The sequence below is a fragment of the Solenopsis invicta genome, chromosome 2, assembly GCF_016802725.1.
Source record: "Solenopsis invicta isolate M01_SB chromosome 2, UNIL_Sinv_3.0, whole genome shotgun sequence".
Classification (NCBI taxonomy): Eukaryota; Metazoa; Arthropoda; class Insecta; order Hymenoptera; family Formicidae; genus Solenopsis; species Solenopsis invicta.
The window spans coordinates 7516876-7537658 of record NC_052665.1 but is presented as its reverse complement, the minus strand read 5'-3'; the positions used below and the strand labels follow the sequence as shown (position 1 = coordinate 7537658).

General features: G+C 37.3%; 1 protein-coding gene and 1 long non-coding RNA gene across 4 annotated transcripts in view; both read left to right on the top strand.

Moving 5' to 3' along the window:
- The window catches only part of LOC105200781 (protein O-mannosyl-transferase TMTC1), a 128121-nt gene extending 119548 nt beyond the window's left edge, over positions 1 to 8573 (top strand). For 2 of the 3 annotated variants that reach the window (XM_011168500.3, XM_039446380.1), the window contains 2 exons: positions 3745 to 3874; positions 4993 to 8573. In XM_011168500.3, coding sequence (XP_011166802.1) covers positions 3745 to 3874; positions 4993 to 5178 — 316 coding nt within the window. In that variant the 3' untranslated portion in view covers positions 5179 to 8573. Of the gene's footprint in view, positions 1 to 3744; positions 3875 to 4992 lie in introns of those variants that run through there. The other variant, XM_026130058.2, reaches the window with a different exon arrangement.
- A 9793-nt stretch (positions 8574 to 18366) lies between these two features.
- The window catches only part of LOC120359910, a 97045-nt gene continuing 94628 nt past the window's right edge, over positions 18367 to 20783 (top strand). The window contains exons 1-2 of the long non-coding RNA XR_005576659.1: positions 18367 to 19853; positions 20327 to 20369. This is a non-coding gene — a long non-coding RNA (uncharacterized LOC120359910). The remainder of the gene's footprint in view (positions 19854 to 20326; positions 20370 to 20783) is intronic.

The following is a 20783-nucleotide window of genomic DNA, read 5'->3' as shown; positions in this document are numbered from 1 at the left end:
CGCAAAAATGTTCGCGGTAACTTGTAAATAAATGCATGGAAATCAATATATTCAACATCTTATAATTATATACTAATTATTTGTTTTATATGGATTTAATAGCTTTTTATAGTCAAATTAACAGTAGTGAATGCAATTAAAATCATATCTGTTACTCAATAGAGAGAGAAAGAGAAAGGGTGAGAGAGATAGAGAGAGAATAGTTACGAAAAATATGATCAATTATTGTCATGTTTCAGAAGCATAGCGCATTTTCTCCATGAGTGTACTAAAATCGTTTGATCATCACATGTGAAATCGCTTGGTATAAATGTTTTCTGTTCAATGCGTTTCCATTTCATTTAAAGAATTGTACAAATGTCCAATTTCCGAAACATTTGGCTAAATTACTGCAAAATGCAGAGTCACGTGCAGCGAGTGTCGAAAGTCCGTACGAAAATAATTTTGAAATATAGTCTCATTTATTGTTTAAATTTACTTATTTGCCTATCATTAAATTATGCCGATTCAAATAATATGGAAATCGGAGTGCGTGGTGTGTGCGAGTCGAGATAAATATTTATTAGCTCGTTAATTATCGTGCAAAGATCGTAAAACTTTCAGGGCATAGCAAAATTATCTCATAATTGTAACTCCTGTTAAAACAAAATGAATATTGTTCCAGCGCACAGGCGAATCATCTAAAATAACATCTAGAATAAAGATTAACATGTGAAAGTTAATCGAATGGCTGGATACAGCGAAAATTCGTTGAGCTATCCTCTTCCTCCCACTCGTTTTTCCCTATCAGACATATAAATTTAGAGAAAAGCCACTGTACGAGGGATAATGCCACGGGCGTAGTAACGTCGTCGCCGTTGCGTTAAGCGCTCAACGAACTGATAAATCCAGAATTTACCGACGCTGCCTGTATTCCCGTACATCTGACCGATGAAACGCAACGCGTTCATTCGCGCAACATTCTCTCTTTTTTTTTTGGAGTCTAATACTCTTGATAAACGTGGAATGGAAACGAAATCTGTGTCGTCAATTCCATTGCGGACCGCAACGACGCATCGTTATGGCCGTAACGAACAGCCCATGGTCGCGATCTCACGCAACTTGTAACTTGTGTTCGGATGCGAGAAAGAAATGCGCGTGTGCCGCAATAATTTTCGATCAACCTTCGCCGCTATCGTTTCCGCGAGGCAGGATGCGATATTACACCGGCGCGGCGTTCCCGATTCGCGCGCGCGACCACTCCCCGGGCTCTATCTTCCGCTGTAAATAGCGATTTTATAATTCATGGAATCCCGTGTTTCATCCGGTCTATCGGTGAACCACCGAACGGCCGATATGAGCGGCGGTAGCCGCGCGTTACCACTTCGTTACAACCACAGTTGAGTTAGAGTTTATTTCACGCGAATGTCCATCCGAGATAGAAGGCTCGCGGTTGGCTTTAACAATACTCACCGCAAAACTTTGATCCTTCAATCCCTTGGCAAAATCATAAGTGATATTTGCGTAGCGATATTCATTTTCGTTTACAGCAAAAAATATAAAAGTATTACATACTTCACATCTATTGTATCAATAGGTGGTTTCGGATACCAAAATCCACTTTTCATACTGGTATCAATGTTAAAAAACAAAGCCAACGCTGATACCGTAGTACTATGAATTTATTTCGATATAGTTTTTCAACTATTTTGATATTATTTAGATTGAATTGATCGTGTTGTTGCAGCTGCGTATTGCAGCGACATGACTATCTCCCAGCAGGACGTACGATCGATCATGAGCGATTTCAAACTGACTCGATGTGCTCGGAGACACGTGAGATTGCTAAGTCACGTTGCGATTACAGTCGGTTCGGACCAGCCGAACGTCAACGTTGTCGCTGGCGCGGGTCGATACCGGCATTGATACTGGATGAGGGGTGAAGCTATTCGATATACATACATAGGCGCACGTTCGATTAACCGGTACGAAAACGCTGGTATTGTCAATGCTTCGAACCTGCTCTAACTGCCTCCGCGTAAATGTTACGGCCTTGATAACGATCAGGATTATTCGGGTGACTGAATGTGCAGCTGGGACAATATAGCGTTCACTTTGACATCACAAGATTCATTCGCTCGCGAGAGAAAGCTATTGGGTTACAATTATGCGATATTATGTCTATGACGTACGACGCATTCAAGCCATATTTTTCCGCATTACGTGCACTGAGAAGACAAATTGTTAGCTTAAAGATGTGCAAGATATTTCTTAAAACATTAAGAAAATTATGAAAAATCTACAGATTGTTTTATATTGCATTTGAAAGTAGTGGAAAAAATTTAGCAGCGATTTTTTTTCTGGATAAAAAATTATTTTAATAAGAACTAGACATATGCTCTAACAAAAATATAATTAATAATGAAATAATGCAAAAAAAATAATAAAAGAAATCTGAATTTTTTAAATTTAAGTATTTTAAATATGGATTATGTAAAGTTTCATTGTGAAAAATCAGTTTTGTAAAATAAATAAAATTTATTTATTTATTTATTTACAAAATAAATAAACAGACAGTCAACTTTGTATAAATCATCTTGAATACTTCAGATACTTACACAAAAAATTGAAAATTTTCTTAATGTTGTAAAAAGTTATTTAATTTTTATTATCAAATAGAATAAATAAACTATATAAAAATGTTTTATTTAAAAAAAATTTAATCTTCTTGACACAACTATTATATGTATATAGTTTATTTGAAGTGTTAATACTAAACAAATTACCAAATTTTATTTACTTTGCAGGGACTGTATGTCCAATACATCCTTAACTAAATGTTTCAACTTGATTAAATTTCTTCAGTTCAAGTATTTATGTAATTTACTTAAGTATATAAATGCTTAAACTAAAGTTCGAGTACTTTATGTATTTAAATGAAATATATAAATTTGAAGAAATTTCATCAAGTTGAAAAATTGAGTTAAGTTAACTTTCTTTTTCAGAATAAATATGAGGTTCGCCACATGGCCGTTTTATCATAAAAAAATATACATACTTCATATGCGTTCTGTCAAACATACTCTTTATTTAAATTGATGATAGTGATCTGAATGTAACAAATTGCAGCTTGACCAATTAATTCTGTGCGCGACGGTAATCAAGAGTAAACGAACTTGAGATAAAGAAAATAAAGTGGCAGAAAATCTATATTATACAGATATTTTACACCAAGACTGCTGAGTGTGAAATGCCGTAGCTAGGTTTACGAGTTAAACATATATGTGGATCGCGAACCTTTGTATCATTCTCGTCTCTCAACTAACCCTCTTTTACGCCTCGTAAATACAATGCTCGAGACGTAAGTGAGAAGATTATGGATGAACTTAGAGCACAAGTGACGCGTAAAAAAGGATATATCACTTACGAATTTATTTTATAGAGGCTGCAAACGGAGAGGATGTTGAATAATGACATTGGCACTACAACAGCGTGAAAATGAATGCTGAAGAATTTAAACGAGAGAAAAAGAGAGAGGGAAATTTAATTCAAGAAGAGACTAAATCTTTATTTTTTCCTGCAATTATTGCTCATTCTATAATATGCATAGAGAACGGGGATCTTTGAAAAAAGTTTACGCTTTTATTCACCGGAGTATTCCACAGCTCGTTAACCAACACAATTTTACACAGACCACGAAAGTAAACGAATATGAATTATGTGGTATGCTAATAATGTGGAATTTTATTTTTCTCTGTGTTTCAGATGGCATTTAATGTTACGAGCGAAACGGGGAGGTTTCATCTATCGAGGGGATTTGTATATTCGTGCGTGGGAGTTACAAAGCGAGTCTCGTCAAAGGACTCATCAACATCAACGGAATCTATGTATACCGGTTAGTAGTTTTGGTCATACAAGCATCGCGTGTGTAGTAGCAAAGTTTTACGATTTAGCTCTCGCCGTTTCTCTTGCTGCCATCCGTTATCTTCACGCAATGGGCCTTTGTCTGTTTATCAAAGTGGATAATCTTAAAAGTTATTACTAGCACGATACGCCATGTGCAATTCTGATTTTCTCTGCACCACTGTTTCTTTAGTCTCTACATTGGGATTAAGATTCTTCGGCCACGCTGTATCATCATAATTCTAATTAAATGGAAGTAGTTCCGTTTAGTCTCTTTTCTTTCTGTCTTTCATCGTCCCGGTCTCATTTCAACTTAGTTTCTTCAAGCACGACTTGTTCCACTCATTAAAGATTTAAGTACTTGCACATTTAGCCACGCATTATCCTCTTACCATTTTGTCTGAATTAAGTCGCTTTTGTGATTATATTACATGCACACTGATAATAATCGTAAAGCTACCCTTTTTGCTTTTTTGAGAACATTTGTGAAGCACATTAATGGAGCAGCTCCAAAAATAATCGAATATTTTTCACGAAAAAGAGAAAAATTCAGCCTTTTCCCTTCTTTATTCGATTGAATTTAATACACGTCAAAGGAAACATATGCATGTATGTATATTTAAAAAATTCAACCGTATATAAATCAGAGCCAACTCTAAATCACAGTGGCATGATAGAATTTGAAATATATATTTGTGTGAGATGTACGAGCGAAAGTAACGTTAGCCATGACTGAAAGCATGACACGTGCATAGTAAGTAAAATTTTCCAAAGCTACATAATTCTGAACATTTAGCTCAACTAGAGACTTGCGTGTTTCAACTGATATTCAGCATTAATATTCTCAGCGCTACTCAAAGGCGATGATATTAATTAACTAATGTACTATATCATTGCTACTCGTATTTAACATTCGCAGTTACATATTCTCACATGTAATAATCATTTAATATCGCGTTAATATCGACAATGTTCGTCGGAGAGGCACTTGGCATCCGCTACAATCGTATTATCGCGCGGGAAAATTACCGTCCGTGTGCGTGCACCGCGGATAATCTACAAAGAGAGATCGCAAATTTCGCTGGAGCATCGGCAATTGTCTTGTTGTAGGAGAACGGATGTTCGAGGCCGCGTGTGGCCAGCGTGTCGGTGCAGCTCGAACAAGACAGCAACAAGTCGGAACAGCTGCAGCGGACGCCGCGTTGTAACGTGCGCGCTTGCAGGCACCCAAGAAAAGGGAAGGCGCGCGTGACCGCGCCCACCCTGCTCGTGCAGAATTTTCTGGAGACGCTTTAGTCCGCCCCGATCGGGGAACGGGTCTACCTTCTGTTCGTTCGCCAGCTGAAAACGGGCCGTGGAAGATGAAGAAGAGAGGAGCGCGATACTCCGACCGCGTGGCAGCCTCGTCCGACGATCGTCAGCGACGAAGAGAGTCCTATTATAGTGGAATGCCTGAATATTTTTCGTATGCCGTGTTTGTGTGCTATCTGGGACCGCAAGCCCGACCTGTCGCGGATCAATCACGATAACGAAATGGAATAAGGTACGCATATATCGTTATCGTTTATGTGTCCTCGCGTTCTTCGTGGCATCTTGTTTTATTCTGTCGATCGGACAGTGACGATGCAAGTCGCGATCTCTTCGAAAATAAAGTCGCTAATAAAAGAAAAATAATGAAAAAAAAAAAAATGCAAAAAGAAACAGATGCCTGCTCCGTAGATAACTTTGGCTTTGCGAACGTGGATAAAACGTTCTGAAATCGTTCACGCCAGGACAAATGACAATGTGCGCTAATGGTGAGAATGCTAGATTTAAAATTCCTTGAAAATTATTTTGCCACTTTTAAATTCATCGTAAGAATACTTAACGAGAGAGGACCAAGGGAGATTCGAGTGATTAACTGTGCGACTAACTGTGTGCGATGAACGATTATAACAAAGTTTCTCGCGTATTGATTAAACACATAATCAGGTATGACGTAAAGCCGTGTGCGTTAAAGCGTGTATCTACCTATACTTTTGAAAAATGATAATTGTAATTGGTAATATAATTACATGTAGTATGACGTGTTTCTATAAATATTTGCTGTATCTCGTGTGTGCTTTTAACGTTTTTACAATGTCCGTTTCAATGAAGCGATAAAGCTATCATTGTACATGTAATACCAGAAATACGATGTGTTTCGACAAACATTATAATACAAATTGAGGATTACATTCGTGAAAAATATCTTGACAAAAAAAAAAAAAGATTTTCAGTGGGCAATTTAGCGAAACTAGTCGTCTCAAAAATACTTGATATAAATGGATATCATACTAAAAATTAATGAGCTAATCAATTATCTTGTTAAAGAGTCTCATTAACTTACACACTCTAAATCCAAGTGTGCAATTTTTACACGTTTAATGTGTAAAAATTGCACACCTGCATTTAGAGTACATTCATAATTTTCATTATCGACAAATATATGCACACGTACACATGTACACGTATATACCTTCATTCATTGAGATATTGTATACGTATATTATATCTTTTTTGTCGTTTGTACGCCAAAGATGAAAAATAAGATCGTGGCGTCAAATTTGATCTTTTTCATAATCATGATAATAGCACAGTGTATGAGATGAGAATACATACATACTTTTGGGACTCTTTCTCGGATCATGCTTTGTGTTCCTCTCTCGTAGATACGCAATTTTACGCACGTAAATACACGGTGCCAATACTAGGGTAATGAATGTGCCGCTAATCTGTGGCATTTGGTATGGCTTTTGTATGAAAATTAAAGAAATAAATAATTTTAAATAAATACATTCTTCGATGAGCTTGGTACGGCAATGTTCTATTGCAAGTATATCGTAAAGAAGATTTTTACGAATAATGTCAGTATTAAGAAAATTAATAACTATAATATTAGTTTGCCTTTTCAACATTATGAATTCATTATAAAAAATTATGTGGTATAAATTAAAATTATTTAATCATTTTGTTGAAAATAATACTGAAATTGCTAACAAATTAAATGAAATACTGCTGGAAACATTTAAAATAGTTTGTAAAATTAAATCTTTTGCAATTAATGATTAATTGTAATATAACTGACTAGTCAGATAATTAAAAGCCAGCTAATTAATCTGTTAATATTATTATATAATGTGACGAATTTCCATTAATTGCATCTCACTTTATGAATACTTGCAAAGACTTGTCGAAACATAATAGAAGACCAATGTATATACCTGTATACAGAAAAGAAATGTTACATCGAAAGTTTTGTCGATGCTTATTAAACTTCTCTATTATAAATTACTGTCATGTAATATCGTTATAACGAACTCGAGTAAATAAATTTTGGCCATCCGGTTACAACGGCCTGTGGTACTTTGCAGAACGCTGCGGATAGTGGGAAAAATGCAACGAAACGCGAATAAGATCTAAACTATAATGGTACATGGAAATGGTAATGCATATGTATGGAGTTACATTTTCAGTTACTATATCTTTCTGTCTACGATTCTTGTGTGTGTTATTTGCAGCTCGAATATTTTTATTCCTTGAATATTTTTATTATAGAATAAATATCCATCAATTTCTTTGTTTTAATTTATATTTAATATCGCAAAAAACATACGAATCATACTTGAAATTTTTTAAATTTTATACAGATAGGAATATAAATTTGATTATATTATTTTATATTAACAATCAATCAAATTGGAAAGGAAATTAATTAATAAAAACGTTAACATAATATATAAATGATATGTTAATCGGCCAGCGTCAATCAGAGTTGCATCAATTTTGCGCAAGCATAATTACTACTTCGAAAAGATGATGAAGAATTAAGCTTTTTCCTCGATAGGAAGCGTATGGATGATGTTATTAAAATAAGAAGTCATAGGAGAGTTGCTCATTAGCTAAGGTAAGAAATAAAATACTTGAAGGCTAATACATTTAATACAAGGTATGGAAGTGAGCTGAGTATTCTATTTTTCGTACGTTTAAGCCTTAGGCATTTCTCCAACTTTTAACGGAAAATAAGTATTTAGCACCACTGCATTTTATTATGAATTCCATGAGATAGCGTAGTTGCATATATAAAAATTACATTACCCGTGACAGATACGTCTATTCTGCTATATTAGTGAAGACAATTTTGTGATATTACGTAATGGTAATAAAACGTCGAAAATCCAACGGTTAAAAATAATTTGCAATTCATATAGCTGCAGGAATTGAGCCCCGTACTTTTCACGTACAATGTTAGCAGATATAATTCGATATATATTACGAAATATTTTGTTTCTGTCGTAGTAATTTTTTTCTTATCAGGACGTTTGGCCGATCGACAAATTCAACAGCCAATTAACGTTATCGTCATACGAACGGAACTAACGGGTGGAATGTTCGTGAATTGATTAGTATTATCGATTCGTTTAATAGCACAGACGAAACGAAGTTCAAAAAAAATAATAAAAAAATTAAAAAACTTGCGGTATTGAAGTGCGTAAGTTCGCTATCAGAAATTGAACGTGGGGCCGTGTATAATTAGCCGCAATTTGATTAGTCTAGGTTACTACTCGATAGACCAGTTTGTATATCTAATTATGATACGTTATTACTCATACTCATTGTGAATAATACAGCAATTATAAATTATCATAATAAAGTGTATGTTTATATACATATATCTACGCATGTTTGATTTATGTGCTGGTATCCGACAATATTGGCGATTCCAGGTTACCTATACCTAATCAATTATCCAGTTTTCCCCCCGTTTAATTATGGTCGTCCGGCCAAAATTGCGGTCTCGTCGACCAGGCTACGGCAAATTTACAGATCGCCCTTCCTCCCACAGGCATGGCAAGAATAGGTCGACAAACTTTAGCCGGAACTAATATGATAGCGCACCCATAATTTTCATTAAGTGCGTAATGGGTATTTGTTATTGCAATCGCAATAATGTACCGTGGTTACGCATGAAGCGCTCGTCAAAAGGTCATTTATTCAATATCATTAACACGGTGTATATTTTAATTGAGAAAATCATGTAAAATTACATTCATTTCTTTGGCATACAAATATTTCAATTTAAGTATATATTTTGTTCAACATGTGTCATTTAAGGATGTTTTGATTCTAAAATATTAGCTAAAATTCGAAATTTAAAAATTACTACCTTATTCTATTTTTTTCTAATCAACGATAAAAATATTTTGGTAAATATTGTAAATATAAATAAATATATAAATAATTCCAATGTTTTGCTGTAGTTTTAGGTAAATAACTTTTAAGAACGAGTAAGTGGTCCAACTAAACTGTTGCACAAACATTCATTAAAATTTTACATATATTAGTTTATGTAAAAAAATCCATTTAATATGTAATGATACTTCTTTAATAAATTTGCAAATAAGTACTAAAACGTGCATTTATGTATGAATCACGAGCAAACAAAAAATTAAATAATCTTTAAATCAATAAGAGAATTATTATTCTCAAACTTTATACAGATACTCAAATAATAATAATAAAACAATCCATGAGAAATTTTTGAATTCTTGGTAATACTTTGAGATGTGACACATACATCGTTAAATAAATTTTTTGTTTTAATAATAAATTTGTCTATGCACGCAGACATTTTCACTTACACCAGCGAAACACTAGCGTCACCGGAGAAACGACCGAGATAAATAATCATAGGCGACTCTTTTTATTTTGTGGATGAATACATGCACGCGCACACACCTGAGCAAATCTACCGAGCCGTGCGCAGGTGGTTTTGAAGAGTCGCTGGCATTATGTTCGGCTCACAATGAGCGCGTACTAACACTCTCACTCTATAGTCGGCAACGCCTGGAAATAATGGAGCCCACCGCAATGCAGAATTTCGGTGCCCCCGGTAAGTATCGTGTAATTTTAACGGTAATTGCCGGCGGTTTAAGCGCGCCACAATTGAAATAACCCTTATACCGCCACTACTATGGAACGTCGACATTAAAGGAGGGAGGGATGTGAGCGAGAATAGAAATTTTGAATTTTGCACTAGTAAATTGACTATTTTTGTCTGCGCTTTATTTACCAGGGAAACATTATTTATCTATATAATAACAACTTTAAGCAACCAGGACGATTTTCTTGCGTCGAGAAACTTTCTATGCGACCTCGATCTCGGAGATTTTCTAAAAAGGATTGTACGCTGCATTTCAGTCACGTAGAGCTAGCAAATTGCTTTTCACCGATCTTTGAACTTGTGCAAAATTCTTCTTTTATCATAACGTCCTCTCGTACCATTAAAAGTACTAGAGAAGCACGCATCGATTCTCTGGACAGCGACAGCTATTCTCTCCCTAGCTTAAGAGCGCACAATTGACCTTTACGGTTCTATATCTCGCGTCTCCGTAACAAGAAAGTGAAAGCATTTACGGATGCATTGTGCGCCGAGTCGCGCGGTTTGATTTACATTGTGCGAAAGTCGGCCATTACGTTTTCGATAGACGGATTTGCCGATAATGGCAGATAGATCTGCATGATCCGGAAACCAAGTGGGAATACGAATCCCGGACATTATCCGGGTGCATCGTGACGGTTCGCTAACGTAGAACGGATGCATGTACGGTCTCGCTGCATCGAGTGCGGCTACGTGATCCGTATTCGCTGAACGTCCCGGGGTATAAAGAAGGTCACGCCTTCCTCGTGCCCAGCCATGTTTAACCTTTGCCCCGAAGCCTGGGATCTTTTAAACGCTAACATGTGATGTCTAATAGTATGCGCCCGACAGCTAACATCGCAAGAGAGAGAGAGAGAGATTCGACTTGCGTATTATTATGAAAGACAATAGCCGTCGGCCGAGTAGAGAAATGGCGTTCCAATGTCGGATATTATAATCTCGATTCATCCCCATATTCGCGTCGACCATTAACGTCATCGATACCCCGAGATCATCGACGAAGCTGATTAAATCATTTTCGATGTACGCCCGCATTATTTACGCGCGGGCTCGCACAAAATCCTTGACCAACTATGCCCCGTCGATCCATTATCTTCGTGTAAAGCGGATTTACGTACGAATACAATCGGCTGGTTAAATTAACGACCCCGTACTTTCTATCCCGCCGCATGCATAGCCGTGATGCATCGTCGTTACGATAAAACTCCTGGGCGCGCACGAGCGCCGGGATAAAGCGCCGCGATATTAAATCGCGACCGCGTCCGGGCGCTTATTTTTATCTATTCCCGTGAAACCTCCGTGGATCGCGATGTATTAGATTCGCGTAGGGACAAGTTACCCATGTTGAAGCGAAAAGAGGAATCAGTGGCGCGGAAAATGCGGGGCTGCTGCCGACATACGTGTGTTTTACGTGTTAAGTTATTTTCCTTTTTCTTTTTTTTTTTATTATCGTAACATTCCTACGTGTATCGAATACACACGTTATTTGTCGATCACTATGTCCTCCGAGGAGGGAAAGGGAGTTATTTGCTCTATACCGTTTTATCCCGGGCAATAAGATGGACGAGAGGGTGACCAACCCGAACGACGGTGCTTTCCTTTCTGTGCTTTCGCGATGAACGTCGCGTGATAGCGCCTTGAAAAGTATACGGCTGGAATTTTCAATGGCACGGAGTGGATGCGAATGGACCGCGTGTTGAAAAGATTCGCTCAAAACCGTCTTATAAATCGATATTTCGACGAACCGATGCAACGCGCCCGGAAATATTTCTACACGTCGCCACGTGTGTGAATGTTCGATAAAATAATATGCAATTGTAATTGCGAGGTGAAATTTATTATTTTGTTACGCAGCTTCCCCAACGGAATTTACGATATGCAAATCTATTTCCGATATTAATGTCGAATGCATACCGCTGCGCTATAAATAAATTTTTAGGCAGTTGTAACGGCGTTTCGTAAACGACCGATTCATTGCTCCGCTCTTCCGTTTGGATCAGCAGAGATTTATGTAACGGAAAATCACGCGACTCTCTTCGACATATAATTCTTTGTAGAATTCCAAATCGTGGGAGCCAAATCGTTGGAGCGCACGCGCGCAACTTCAACGATTAAATCACCAACAATATTTTCGTTGTACGTTTTCAGTTTTTAGTTTATATGCGCCGTATCAAAAAGTCGATTTGGAAAACGAAACTCTATTTTGGCGGGAGCGACGTGGACCTGCCTCGCTCGAGAAAAGAGCGTTTTATATTCTATCTACGCGTGTATCTGGGCACCAGACTGCGCAGCAGGCAGCAAGCGAGGAGAAGCTGTCTGTAGGATTTCAATTTTGCCGAAAAGCAAATATTGTTGCTCGGTCATCCGAGTCGAAGATCTCCCACCCCCTTCTTCTCTTCCTCTTGGCGCTTATTGCGCGTTACGTAAAGTCAAACGTATACAGTACGAAATGGTCAAGGATGAACCGAAGCACGTCAGACGGTTGTATCTCTCTTTCTCTCTCTCTCTCTCGCTGGTTTCTCGCCAGGAGGCTGTCACGTCTTCGCGTAATTAAACTTCCGGGTCCGTTAGAGTTACCTGAGACCCATCCAAACACCGTCTAGGAGCCTGCAGCAACTGCCTTTACACGCGAGATTCAAAGCGCATGTCACGGAGGAGAGGAAGGAGAGGAAAGCAAAGGGGATATATATTTTGTGGCAGCTTTTAATTTCGCCGTCTCGCGTCTCTCGGATCTCACTGTCGTCGCTGACCGTCTTAGCACTTGCTCGTGTTACGGAAGGTAACCCGATTTTCCTTTGTTTCGCGTTAATTACTAAATGAGCTGAATAATTTCAGCACGAGATATTACAAAGTTCTTTAATCAAATTTTACCGTGCGCTCCGACCAGCGTAATAATTCGGAAGGTTTTTGTTATCTTGACACGCGGAGGTTTTGTGCAGTTAAATTATTAATCAGATATTAAATTATTAATGAGATCTTGGGCAAATTAATAATAACTTTATCTCACTATTTAGCAAAATATTGACGAGCACTTTACAAGGGATATTCAAATATGCATTGTAATAAATTTGATTTTATCATACGTATAACTTACATTTAGATTTTCGTGGAAATACGTCTAGATAACAGGGATTAAAGTTAAAAGAATGACAGAGAAAAATCATAGTATATACGCATATATCGGATGAATTGATGGAAACACGAGAAAAGAGTCGCTACAATTGCAGAGGAGTCAGACAGGAAAATGCCGGTACGCTAATGAGCCGTTAATGGTAAATAAATGGACCAGCAAGCTCGCCTGCATTGCACCAGCCCATGGGACGTGACGTCAGCTCTACGTCACCGTTGATTAATGAGCGAGCTTTGTTCCTGCCGAGGTCAATTACATCCAACCCATCCCCGGCGCGACCCTTCCCACTGTGAATTCACGATTGCCGGCTGCACCTTTTGATCTAAATTTCTTTCGTATGACAGAAATGTGTGGTCATGGAGGAAAATGTATCCCGTTAAAAAAAGAAAAAAAAACCGGAGGGAGAGATAAAACGCTTGTAAATTTTTCACACGCCAAATCATCATCAGATTAATTTAATAGAGAGACTCGGGCTTATGTATACACCCATAAATAAAAAAATATTTTTTTGACTCAAAGAAAATGCGTAGTTATTAAAGAAAAGCTTCCTTGAGTTGAAACAATTTTTTGCTTGTTTTTTTAATTAGATTTAAAAATAGTTTAGTGCAAGCCTTTTTTTAAACGAAAGAAATATATTTTTAAAACTTACATTTTTGCTAACACTTTCTTTCAATTAAATAATTATTTGTTTAAATTAAACAATTTATTTACTTTTAAAAAGGTTAACTAATAACGTCCTTTTTTGAAATCATTTAAATTTTTATTTTGCCCAAAGGCATTTCTATTTCAGCATTCAAAAAAGAACCAAGTTAAAGAAACGATTTCATTAATTTAAAAATAATTTTTCTTCGGGTGCAGCAAACACCAAGTTCTACAACTGTTAATTACAATTTCCCACTCAACAATATAACCATTATATAACACTCGTATATAACAATTATATTGTTGAGTAAGACATTATAGCTAACAGTTGTATAACGGTAATTTAATGTTTAGTAAGCAGTTAGGATTATTACACTTTATTACATCGTGTCGCAAGTAATATCATAACATGCTTATACACGCGTAATTTGTTGAATAGTTGAAAGATTCCGACTGAAAAGTTTATCGCCGTTCGAAAGGCCCTTAAAGGCTCGATCACTGGGTTAGCAGATAAAAGTTTTACGTGAAAACTCGCGGACACGGTAAAACGGAGTGTATTCGCCCATCGATCTTAGACTTTCGAACAAGCCGCGGTCGGATCGAGAAAAATGAGTCTTTGTGAGTGCACGTGCAACGGTGCTGTTTGCGGTTAAGAATGGCGGAAGGAGCGAGAAACGAGAAAGGAAGAGGAAAGTTGCCGCGTTAGGTAGCCATGGCAGCGGATGAGATTGCAAAAGCGTTCCATCGGGGTGTAAATCGATCGATATAAGTTCCAGCCGGTTCGCTCTCCGGCTCAACGAGAATCATATTCTTGGAGCGAATTATCGATTTGAGAGAATATAGCGGACGCAGCGAGAAACGCCGTCGCGCGCAGAATGACTTCGATATTGCAATTAAATTACGTCGAATTATTGACGGAACTAACGTTCTTCTTTGTTTCTGCAAAACTGCGAGGTCAGCGCTTTTCAATATACGTACAAACTAGACAAGCTTTAGCAAAATTAACTGTACTTCAGCGGCGCAGCAATTTTCGTGCGCTCGGAATTTCGCGGTTCTGCCTTTATATGACAGTGACATTCCCCTCGCGTGATGCTACCGGCTCTATGAGGCCACCGTGAATCGACTTCCCAGCTTCATATATTTCTGCAAATTTTTGTCCCGAAACCTCACAATACTCCCGTCTCTTTTATCCCGTAAAATGGAATTCGGCATTTTACATTTTAAAGCAATCATGAAATAATTGTCTTTCAACTCTCGTTCGTCGCAGAAAAATTAAAAATTATATTAGATTATATATAAAAAAATAAGATACAAGATATATTATTATAAAATGATTAAATTGCGATATATTGTCTTTACTGCAACGATTTAATGTTTTTATGAACTGTCGGGATATAAACTTGAAGAGATATATACAGCTCAAAAATTGATTTCCAAAATTCAAATTTTAAAATCTATACAAAGAGTTCAGCATTTTATAAATATATATTTCGTGTGTCTATATCGTTAAAATTTCATTTTGTAAAGTTTAATAAATTTAATATAACAATGTAGAGCAGAGCGATTACCAAAATAAAAATAAAATAACGTAAATGTTAGTGCACAATCTATATTTAAATGACATTCACCCAATTAAATAATATTTAAATTACATTTAGATAATATTCATCTATATTTTTGTAAGACTGGATCGTCATATTTAACACAGTCAAAAAATTATTACAATATATACAGGGTGTTCAGCGTAACAGTCCGCATGATTTTTTAAATGTTTATGTTAGTTTAAAAAAGCGAGAGAGAAAGAAAAAGAGAGATAAATATCTACTTCATGAAGGCTACAATTTGACAAAAATTGAAAAAGAAATCGTTTTTTTATAAAACATCAAGATCACTCGTAATTTTTCAAATAGCACAAAATAATTTTGTCTTTTATTTTATATTATTACATTTTTTAATAATAATTTTTCAAACAAACTAATTATATTTTTAAACATAATTAAATTATTTATTTAGATTAAAAATCTGATTATACTTAATACAAAAATAATCTAACAGTAAATACTTTCTAGGACTGCAAAACACAAAATAATTCATTAAAAATTATTTTTCCATTTTTACATAAATATTTTAATTAAGAAATTTTTAATTTGACTGCAAATGAACAAGTTATAAGGACTGAGTAAATAATTTTTTTTATGTAAAGTAAAATTTTTTTGCTTCAAGATATTCTTTTTTTCATTGTCAGCATACAATAGTCTTCTCTGTGTGAAATGTAGTAATCCATCCCAGGAAAAATATGAATATTGAAACATATTTTAAATACTATTTAATATCCATCAGATGAGAATAAAAATTGTTTCATCATTTAATTGAAGACACGTAAATGCGGCTATTAATAACTCGTCAAAGCGTTATCATTACTATACCGAAAGAAATTAATATCAAATCAATAATTTATTGTTTCATATAAGAATATAAGAATATAAAATCTTGAAAGAATTGATACTTTTAAACAGACATAATTTGCTAACATAAAGAAATTTCGTTTCACGTATATAACAAATTACGTCTTTTCAAGATTATCAACTTTTTTCAAGAATATTTCATATTCTTACTGATATGCATGAAGCAATGGATTGTTGATTCGATACTGATTTTGTTCTGTGCAAAGAGCGCTACCAAATCATTGCAAATAAACCAGCAATTAGAATCACTCATAAATAAATAAAGCATAAATGATTTCACTTACCGCAGTCGATACGCCGCGCCGTTGCTGCCTGTACACCCACCAGATCACTCTCGTAAACGTGAATCGGTCCAGAAAACGTGACTGATCACGATCGCAGGCGCTAATTGTTATCTGACCCGCCAATCACCGCCGTTGGCAACACAGCACTCGCGTCTCGGTTTACACTCCCGGTTCGATTTTTCGGTGCGGGCTCGGATTACACATACGCATTACACGCGATACCGTAAAACGATCAGTTTTAGAAAAAAATATTTGACGTCTGGCACTATCTTCAACGCATTTTTCGTCTTGCAAAACGTGGCCCACTTAACGATGAAACGCGGACACTCGCGAAGCATCTTGACACGCTCGACAAGCTTCGTGTACATAGATCAATTATAGCAGCGACGCGACACTCTCCGTTGCCTTCCACCGGACGCCGGATACGATCTTCTTCAAGGATGGTCGACTTACCTACGATGTTATCGCTAATGCGTAATCGTCCGGACGAGCAATGTGTACGGCACGTAGATCTCGTTCCACACTGTCGGAACGCGCCGGAACGTGGAACGCTCCGACAAACATTCGCGAAATACCTTGACATACACCCTTCGACGATCCGCGCGTTTTGGAGCTGAAGATTTGGAACGAAGAACATACAACACGCAAAGGACGCACATCTCGCGATGGTCGTTATTTACGCGTGATCTCGATCGCGTGATGGTGAGGAAGAACGCATTAACAACGTGTCAAACGGGGATGGATCACGACGCGATGCGAAAGCGGGCGGCCGTACGCGTTAAAGTGCGATTTTTGTACGGACGTCTCTGATTGGAGGGATGACGTCACGCCACCACTTGCAATAGTAAACTTCGTTTCATAAATCAGGTAACGCGAGCGTTCGGAAATTTGGCGACGTGAGGCTTAAGATGGTACCACTGATAAATCGCAAAATAACTATCCGATTTTTAAGGGCCTATTCAAACAAACTTGCGTAGCTACATAGGCATATGCATAAAGAATTTGATTGGTCCATTTCTTTACGTATATGCTAATGGACCAATCAATTTCTTTTCAATTCTTATATTTTCATAAAAGAAGATTGTATAAAATTTTATATTTATTGTATAAATAATTAAAATTATTGTAAAAATAAAATTGCATTTTTAGAAACTCTCTATCAAGTTTCTTAATTGGTATCACTACAAATTTGCTACAATGTAAATGATAGTAATATACGATCAATAAGTAATAATAGCAAAATTGATAGAATAAAAATATGAATAAAAATATATCAATTACAAAAATAAAATCAAGCCAGTTTTTATCTTTCCATTATTGTTATTTATTAATTATTTAATATTTAATTGTTTTTATTAATTAATATGATTAAGTTTTTAATTACTTTAATTTATAAATTTGATATTTTCAAAAACGATACAATTTAAAAAACGGGTACGCTTCAGCTTTCTTAAATTACATCTTTTACAGCATGTTTTTGAAAAACTTACATTAAATTAATTTATTAATACTGAACGATTTAACATGCAACAATAAATGTCTGAAATATCAATCTTGCACTTTAATTTGCAACCAAGTGCAAAATATATAATAAAAAGTAACTTAAGTGGTACGCTTTTGACAACTCTTCCCTAAAAGAAAAAGAAATATTTTATTTCAAAGTATTGCACTTTTACGGAAACAAAGAAAAATGTCAGTACCATCGATGTGATTTAATTAAAGCAATATCGAAAACCCGACGCACGAAAATCCGATCGTCGCAAATCCGATCGTCGCGGCTAAGTTGACGGCAGAAATGCTTCGAGGCATTCGGTTGATCAATCAGAATAATGAATTTTATTAATTGATCAATCAAAGAATGTTTCAAAGCGTCACCTTGACCGTACCCGCAAAAAAGTTTTCAGTGGCGCGCCGCCGGGTAGCGTGACGTCACCCTTGCCAATCAGAAGCTCGCTAAAGGTCGTACACACTTCAGTGCGTAGATAATGGCCACCAGCGGCACCCGCGTTCGCGTCGAGTCGCAACCGGCTCCGTCAGATCGGTTGTTATTGTTACCTGTTACGTGTTCCTCGCGACCACGCGAGTTCAGGATCGAGGCCAACGCGAGTAGCAGCCGTCGTGATATGTGTGCGTGTGCTTTCGCGAGTGTTTTCCGCTCCGTGATGCGCGGATCGTCGCGGGGTGTACACCAAGATGCTTGGCGAACGTTCGTCGGACCGAAGTTCGACGCTCCAATGCGATCCGACATCAAGAGAGCGAGATCTGTGTGTCGAACGTGCTCGTCCGCACGATCACGCATTAGCGACAACATCGCGGGTACGCCGACCGTTCTTGAAGAAGGCTCCAGCATTCGATGCTCCGAGCGGTAACAATGGGATAATTATTTCGTGGTTTACTAGTTTAGTGGTGCCATCTCAAGTTTCGTGTTGCCAACTTTCCGATCACTCGCATTGCCTAATTTATGATTGTCGCAAGTGGAGGCGTGACGTCATTCCTCCAATCAGAGAGACGCTTGTATAAAGGTTTCGCACTTGAACGCGTATGTACGTAACGGCCGCCTGTACTCGCATCGCGTCGTGACCCATCCCTCTCCGGCACGCTGTTATCTCGTTACGTGTTGCGCGTTCTTCCTCGGTACCACGCGAATTCGAGATCAAGGTCAACAGCCATCGTGAGATGTGTACCTTCGCGAGTGTGCTCCGCTTCGAATTCTAAGCTCCGAAACGCGTGGATCGTCGCACGGTGCGTACCAAGGTGCTTCGCGAATGTTCGTCGGAACGTGTCGGTCGTTCGAGAGCGTCGAACGAGATCTGCGGGCCGTATATATATATATGTTGATCGTCCGGACGATTACGCATTAGCGACAACATCGCGAATCCTGAAGAAGGATGGCGTACCGGCGTGGAACACAACACGGAGTGTCGCGTTGCCGGCGCCGTGATTGTCTCACGATACGCGTCATTTCGTCGTGTTAGTGCCGCGAAGCGAGATCGCGGCGTCCTCCTCGCATCCTCTCGTCGGTCAAGAGCGGGAAAACATCGTCGGAAACGTTAATTGATGTGCCTATCGTTCACGTCTCGCAACCCTCGCGCCTGTGTGCCTCGTGAAGTTGGCGCCAAATCCGCCTAAGGTGCTTGTTGAATTTTTCGTCGCGCCGTGCAAAAGGATAGGTAACCTCGACACAGTTCGCGTTATTAAATAATAAATATACGGAAATGGCAAAACATCGCGCGAGTGTGTACGTGTGTGTAATAACAGTGCGACGGTAATTAATCGTTTCCATCGGAATCAGTTAAATGTCACATTAAATGAAATAATTCGTTTAAGTTAAGTAGTTATATCCGTGGTCGTCGTCTATTTTTATTTATTGTTCGCGTACATACGCATCTCTCGATCGTGTCGCGCGCGAGTGTGTTTATGTGTGTGTGATTGTATGAAGCGGCTGCCGCGACGATGCAACGACCAGCGAAACATCATCGATTCATCGGCCGGTGAGTAAATTTATTTATTATATTCGCGGAATTAATTGGTACGTGGCGTCATCATGACGATCGCGCGTTTACAAACGCTTTGCCCGTCGTCGTGCAAATTAAATAATAATAAATAATTGCTATCTCTGGAGTATGGTGTCAAGTGTAAATACTGCTACAGAATTTATTCCTTCTCTGCATACTTTTTACGTGGCATAATAAATTTCATATTTTGCGCGTCCATTGTTTTTGGGTTAATTATAATAGAAATATATTTGCGGTATAACGAAAGTAATTACACACCATATTTATTTTACTATTGTAACTTTTATTAGATTGTAGCGGAAGTAAAAGAAACATTTAAAATTATCTTTGAGCGTTATTTAACATTTTTACGCAAATAGTTACCGTGATTATTTTTTTTTCTTAATTTACAGTTTTATATTTAATAGTGAAAAAGTCTGACATTTCATATATTTTTGTATTTTCTGCAGGGTGACGTCGATTCGAGCGTTGCAGCCGCTTTCTGCAGTGTCGGTGAGTTTTATATATTTAAATCAATGTTTTCCTAATCCTATTTACAAAATTTAACGAAATAAAACGGAATGAAGCGTTTACGAAAACATTAGCCATCATTACTCTTAAACTGAAATAGTAGCGGGCACTAATGAAATAATACTCGGTTCCTAGCGGAATATTCCCGCAGTATCCACTATAATTCTCCTAATAATACTCGGATGTGGTATATCAAAATTCCCCAGCGATTCATCCCACGGATATTATACAGACAAAATTGATGATTTAGCTCTTGCAAGGGGTGGACTAAAAGTGGAAACGTCCTTTTGAAATGCGATTTATTGCAAAAGATGGTCTTTCGTCTATATTAAGAATTTTAAACCTTAACTTTAGATTAAAGTCTTTTTTTTTAAAGCTAACAAATATTAAAATTTT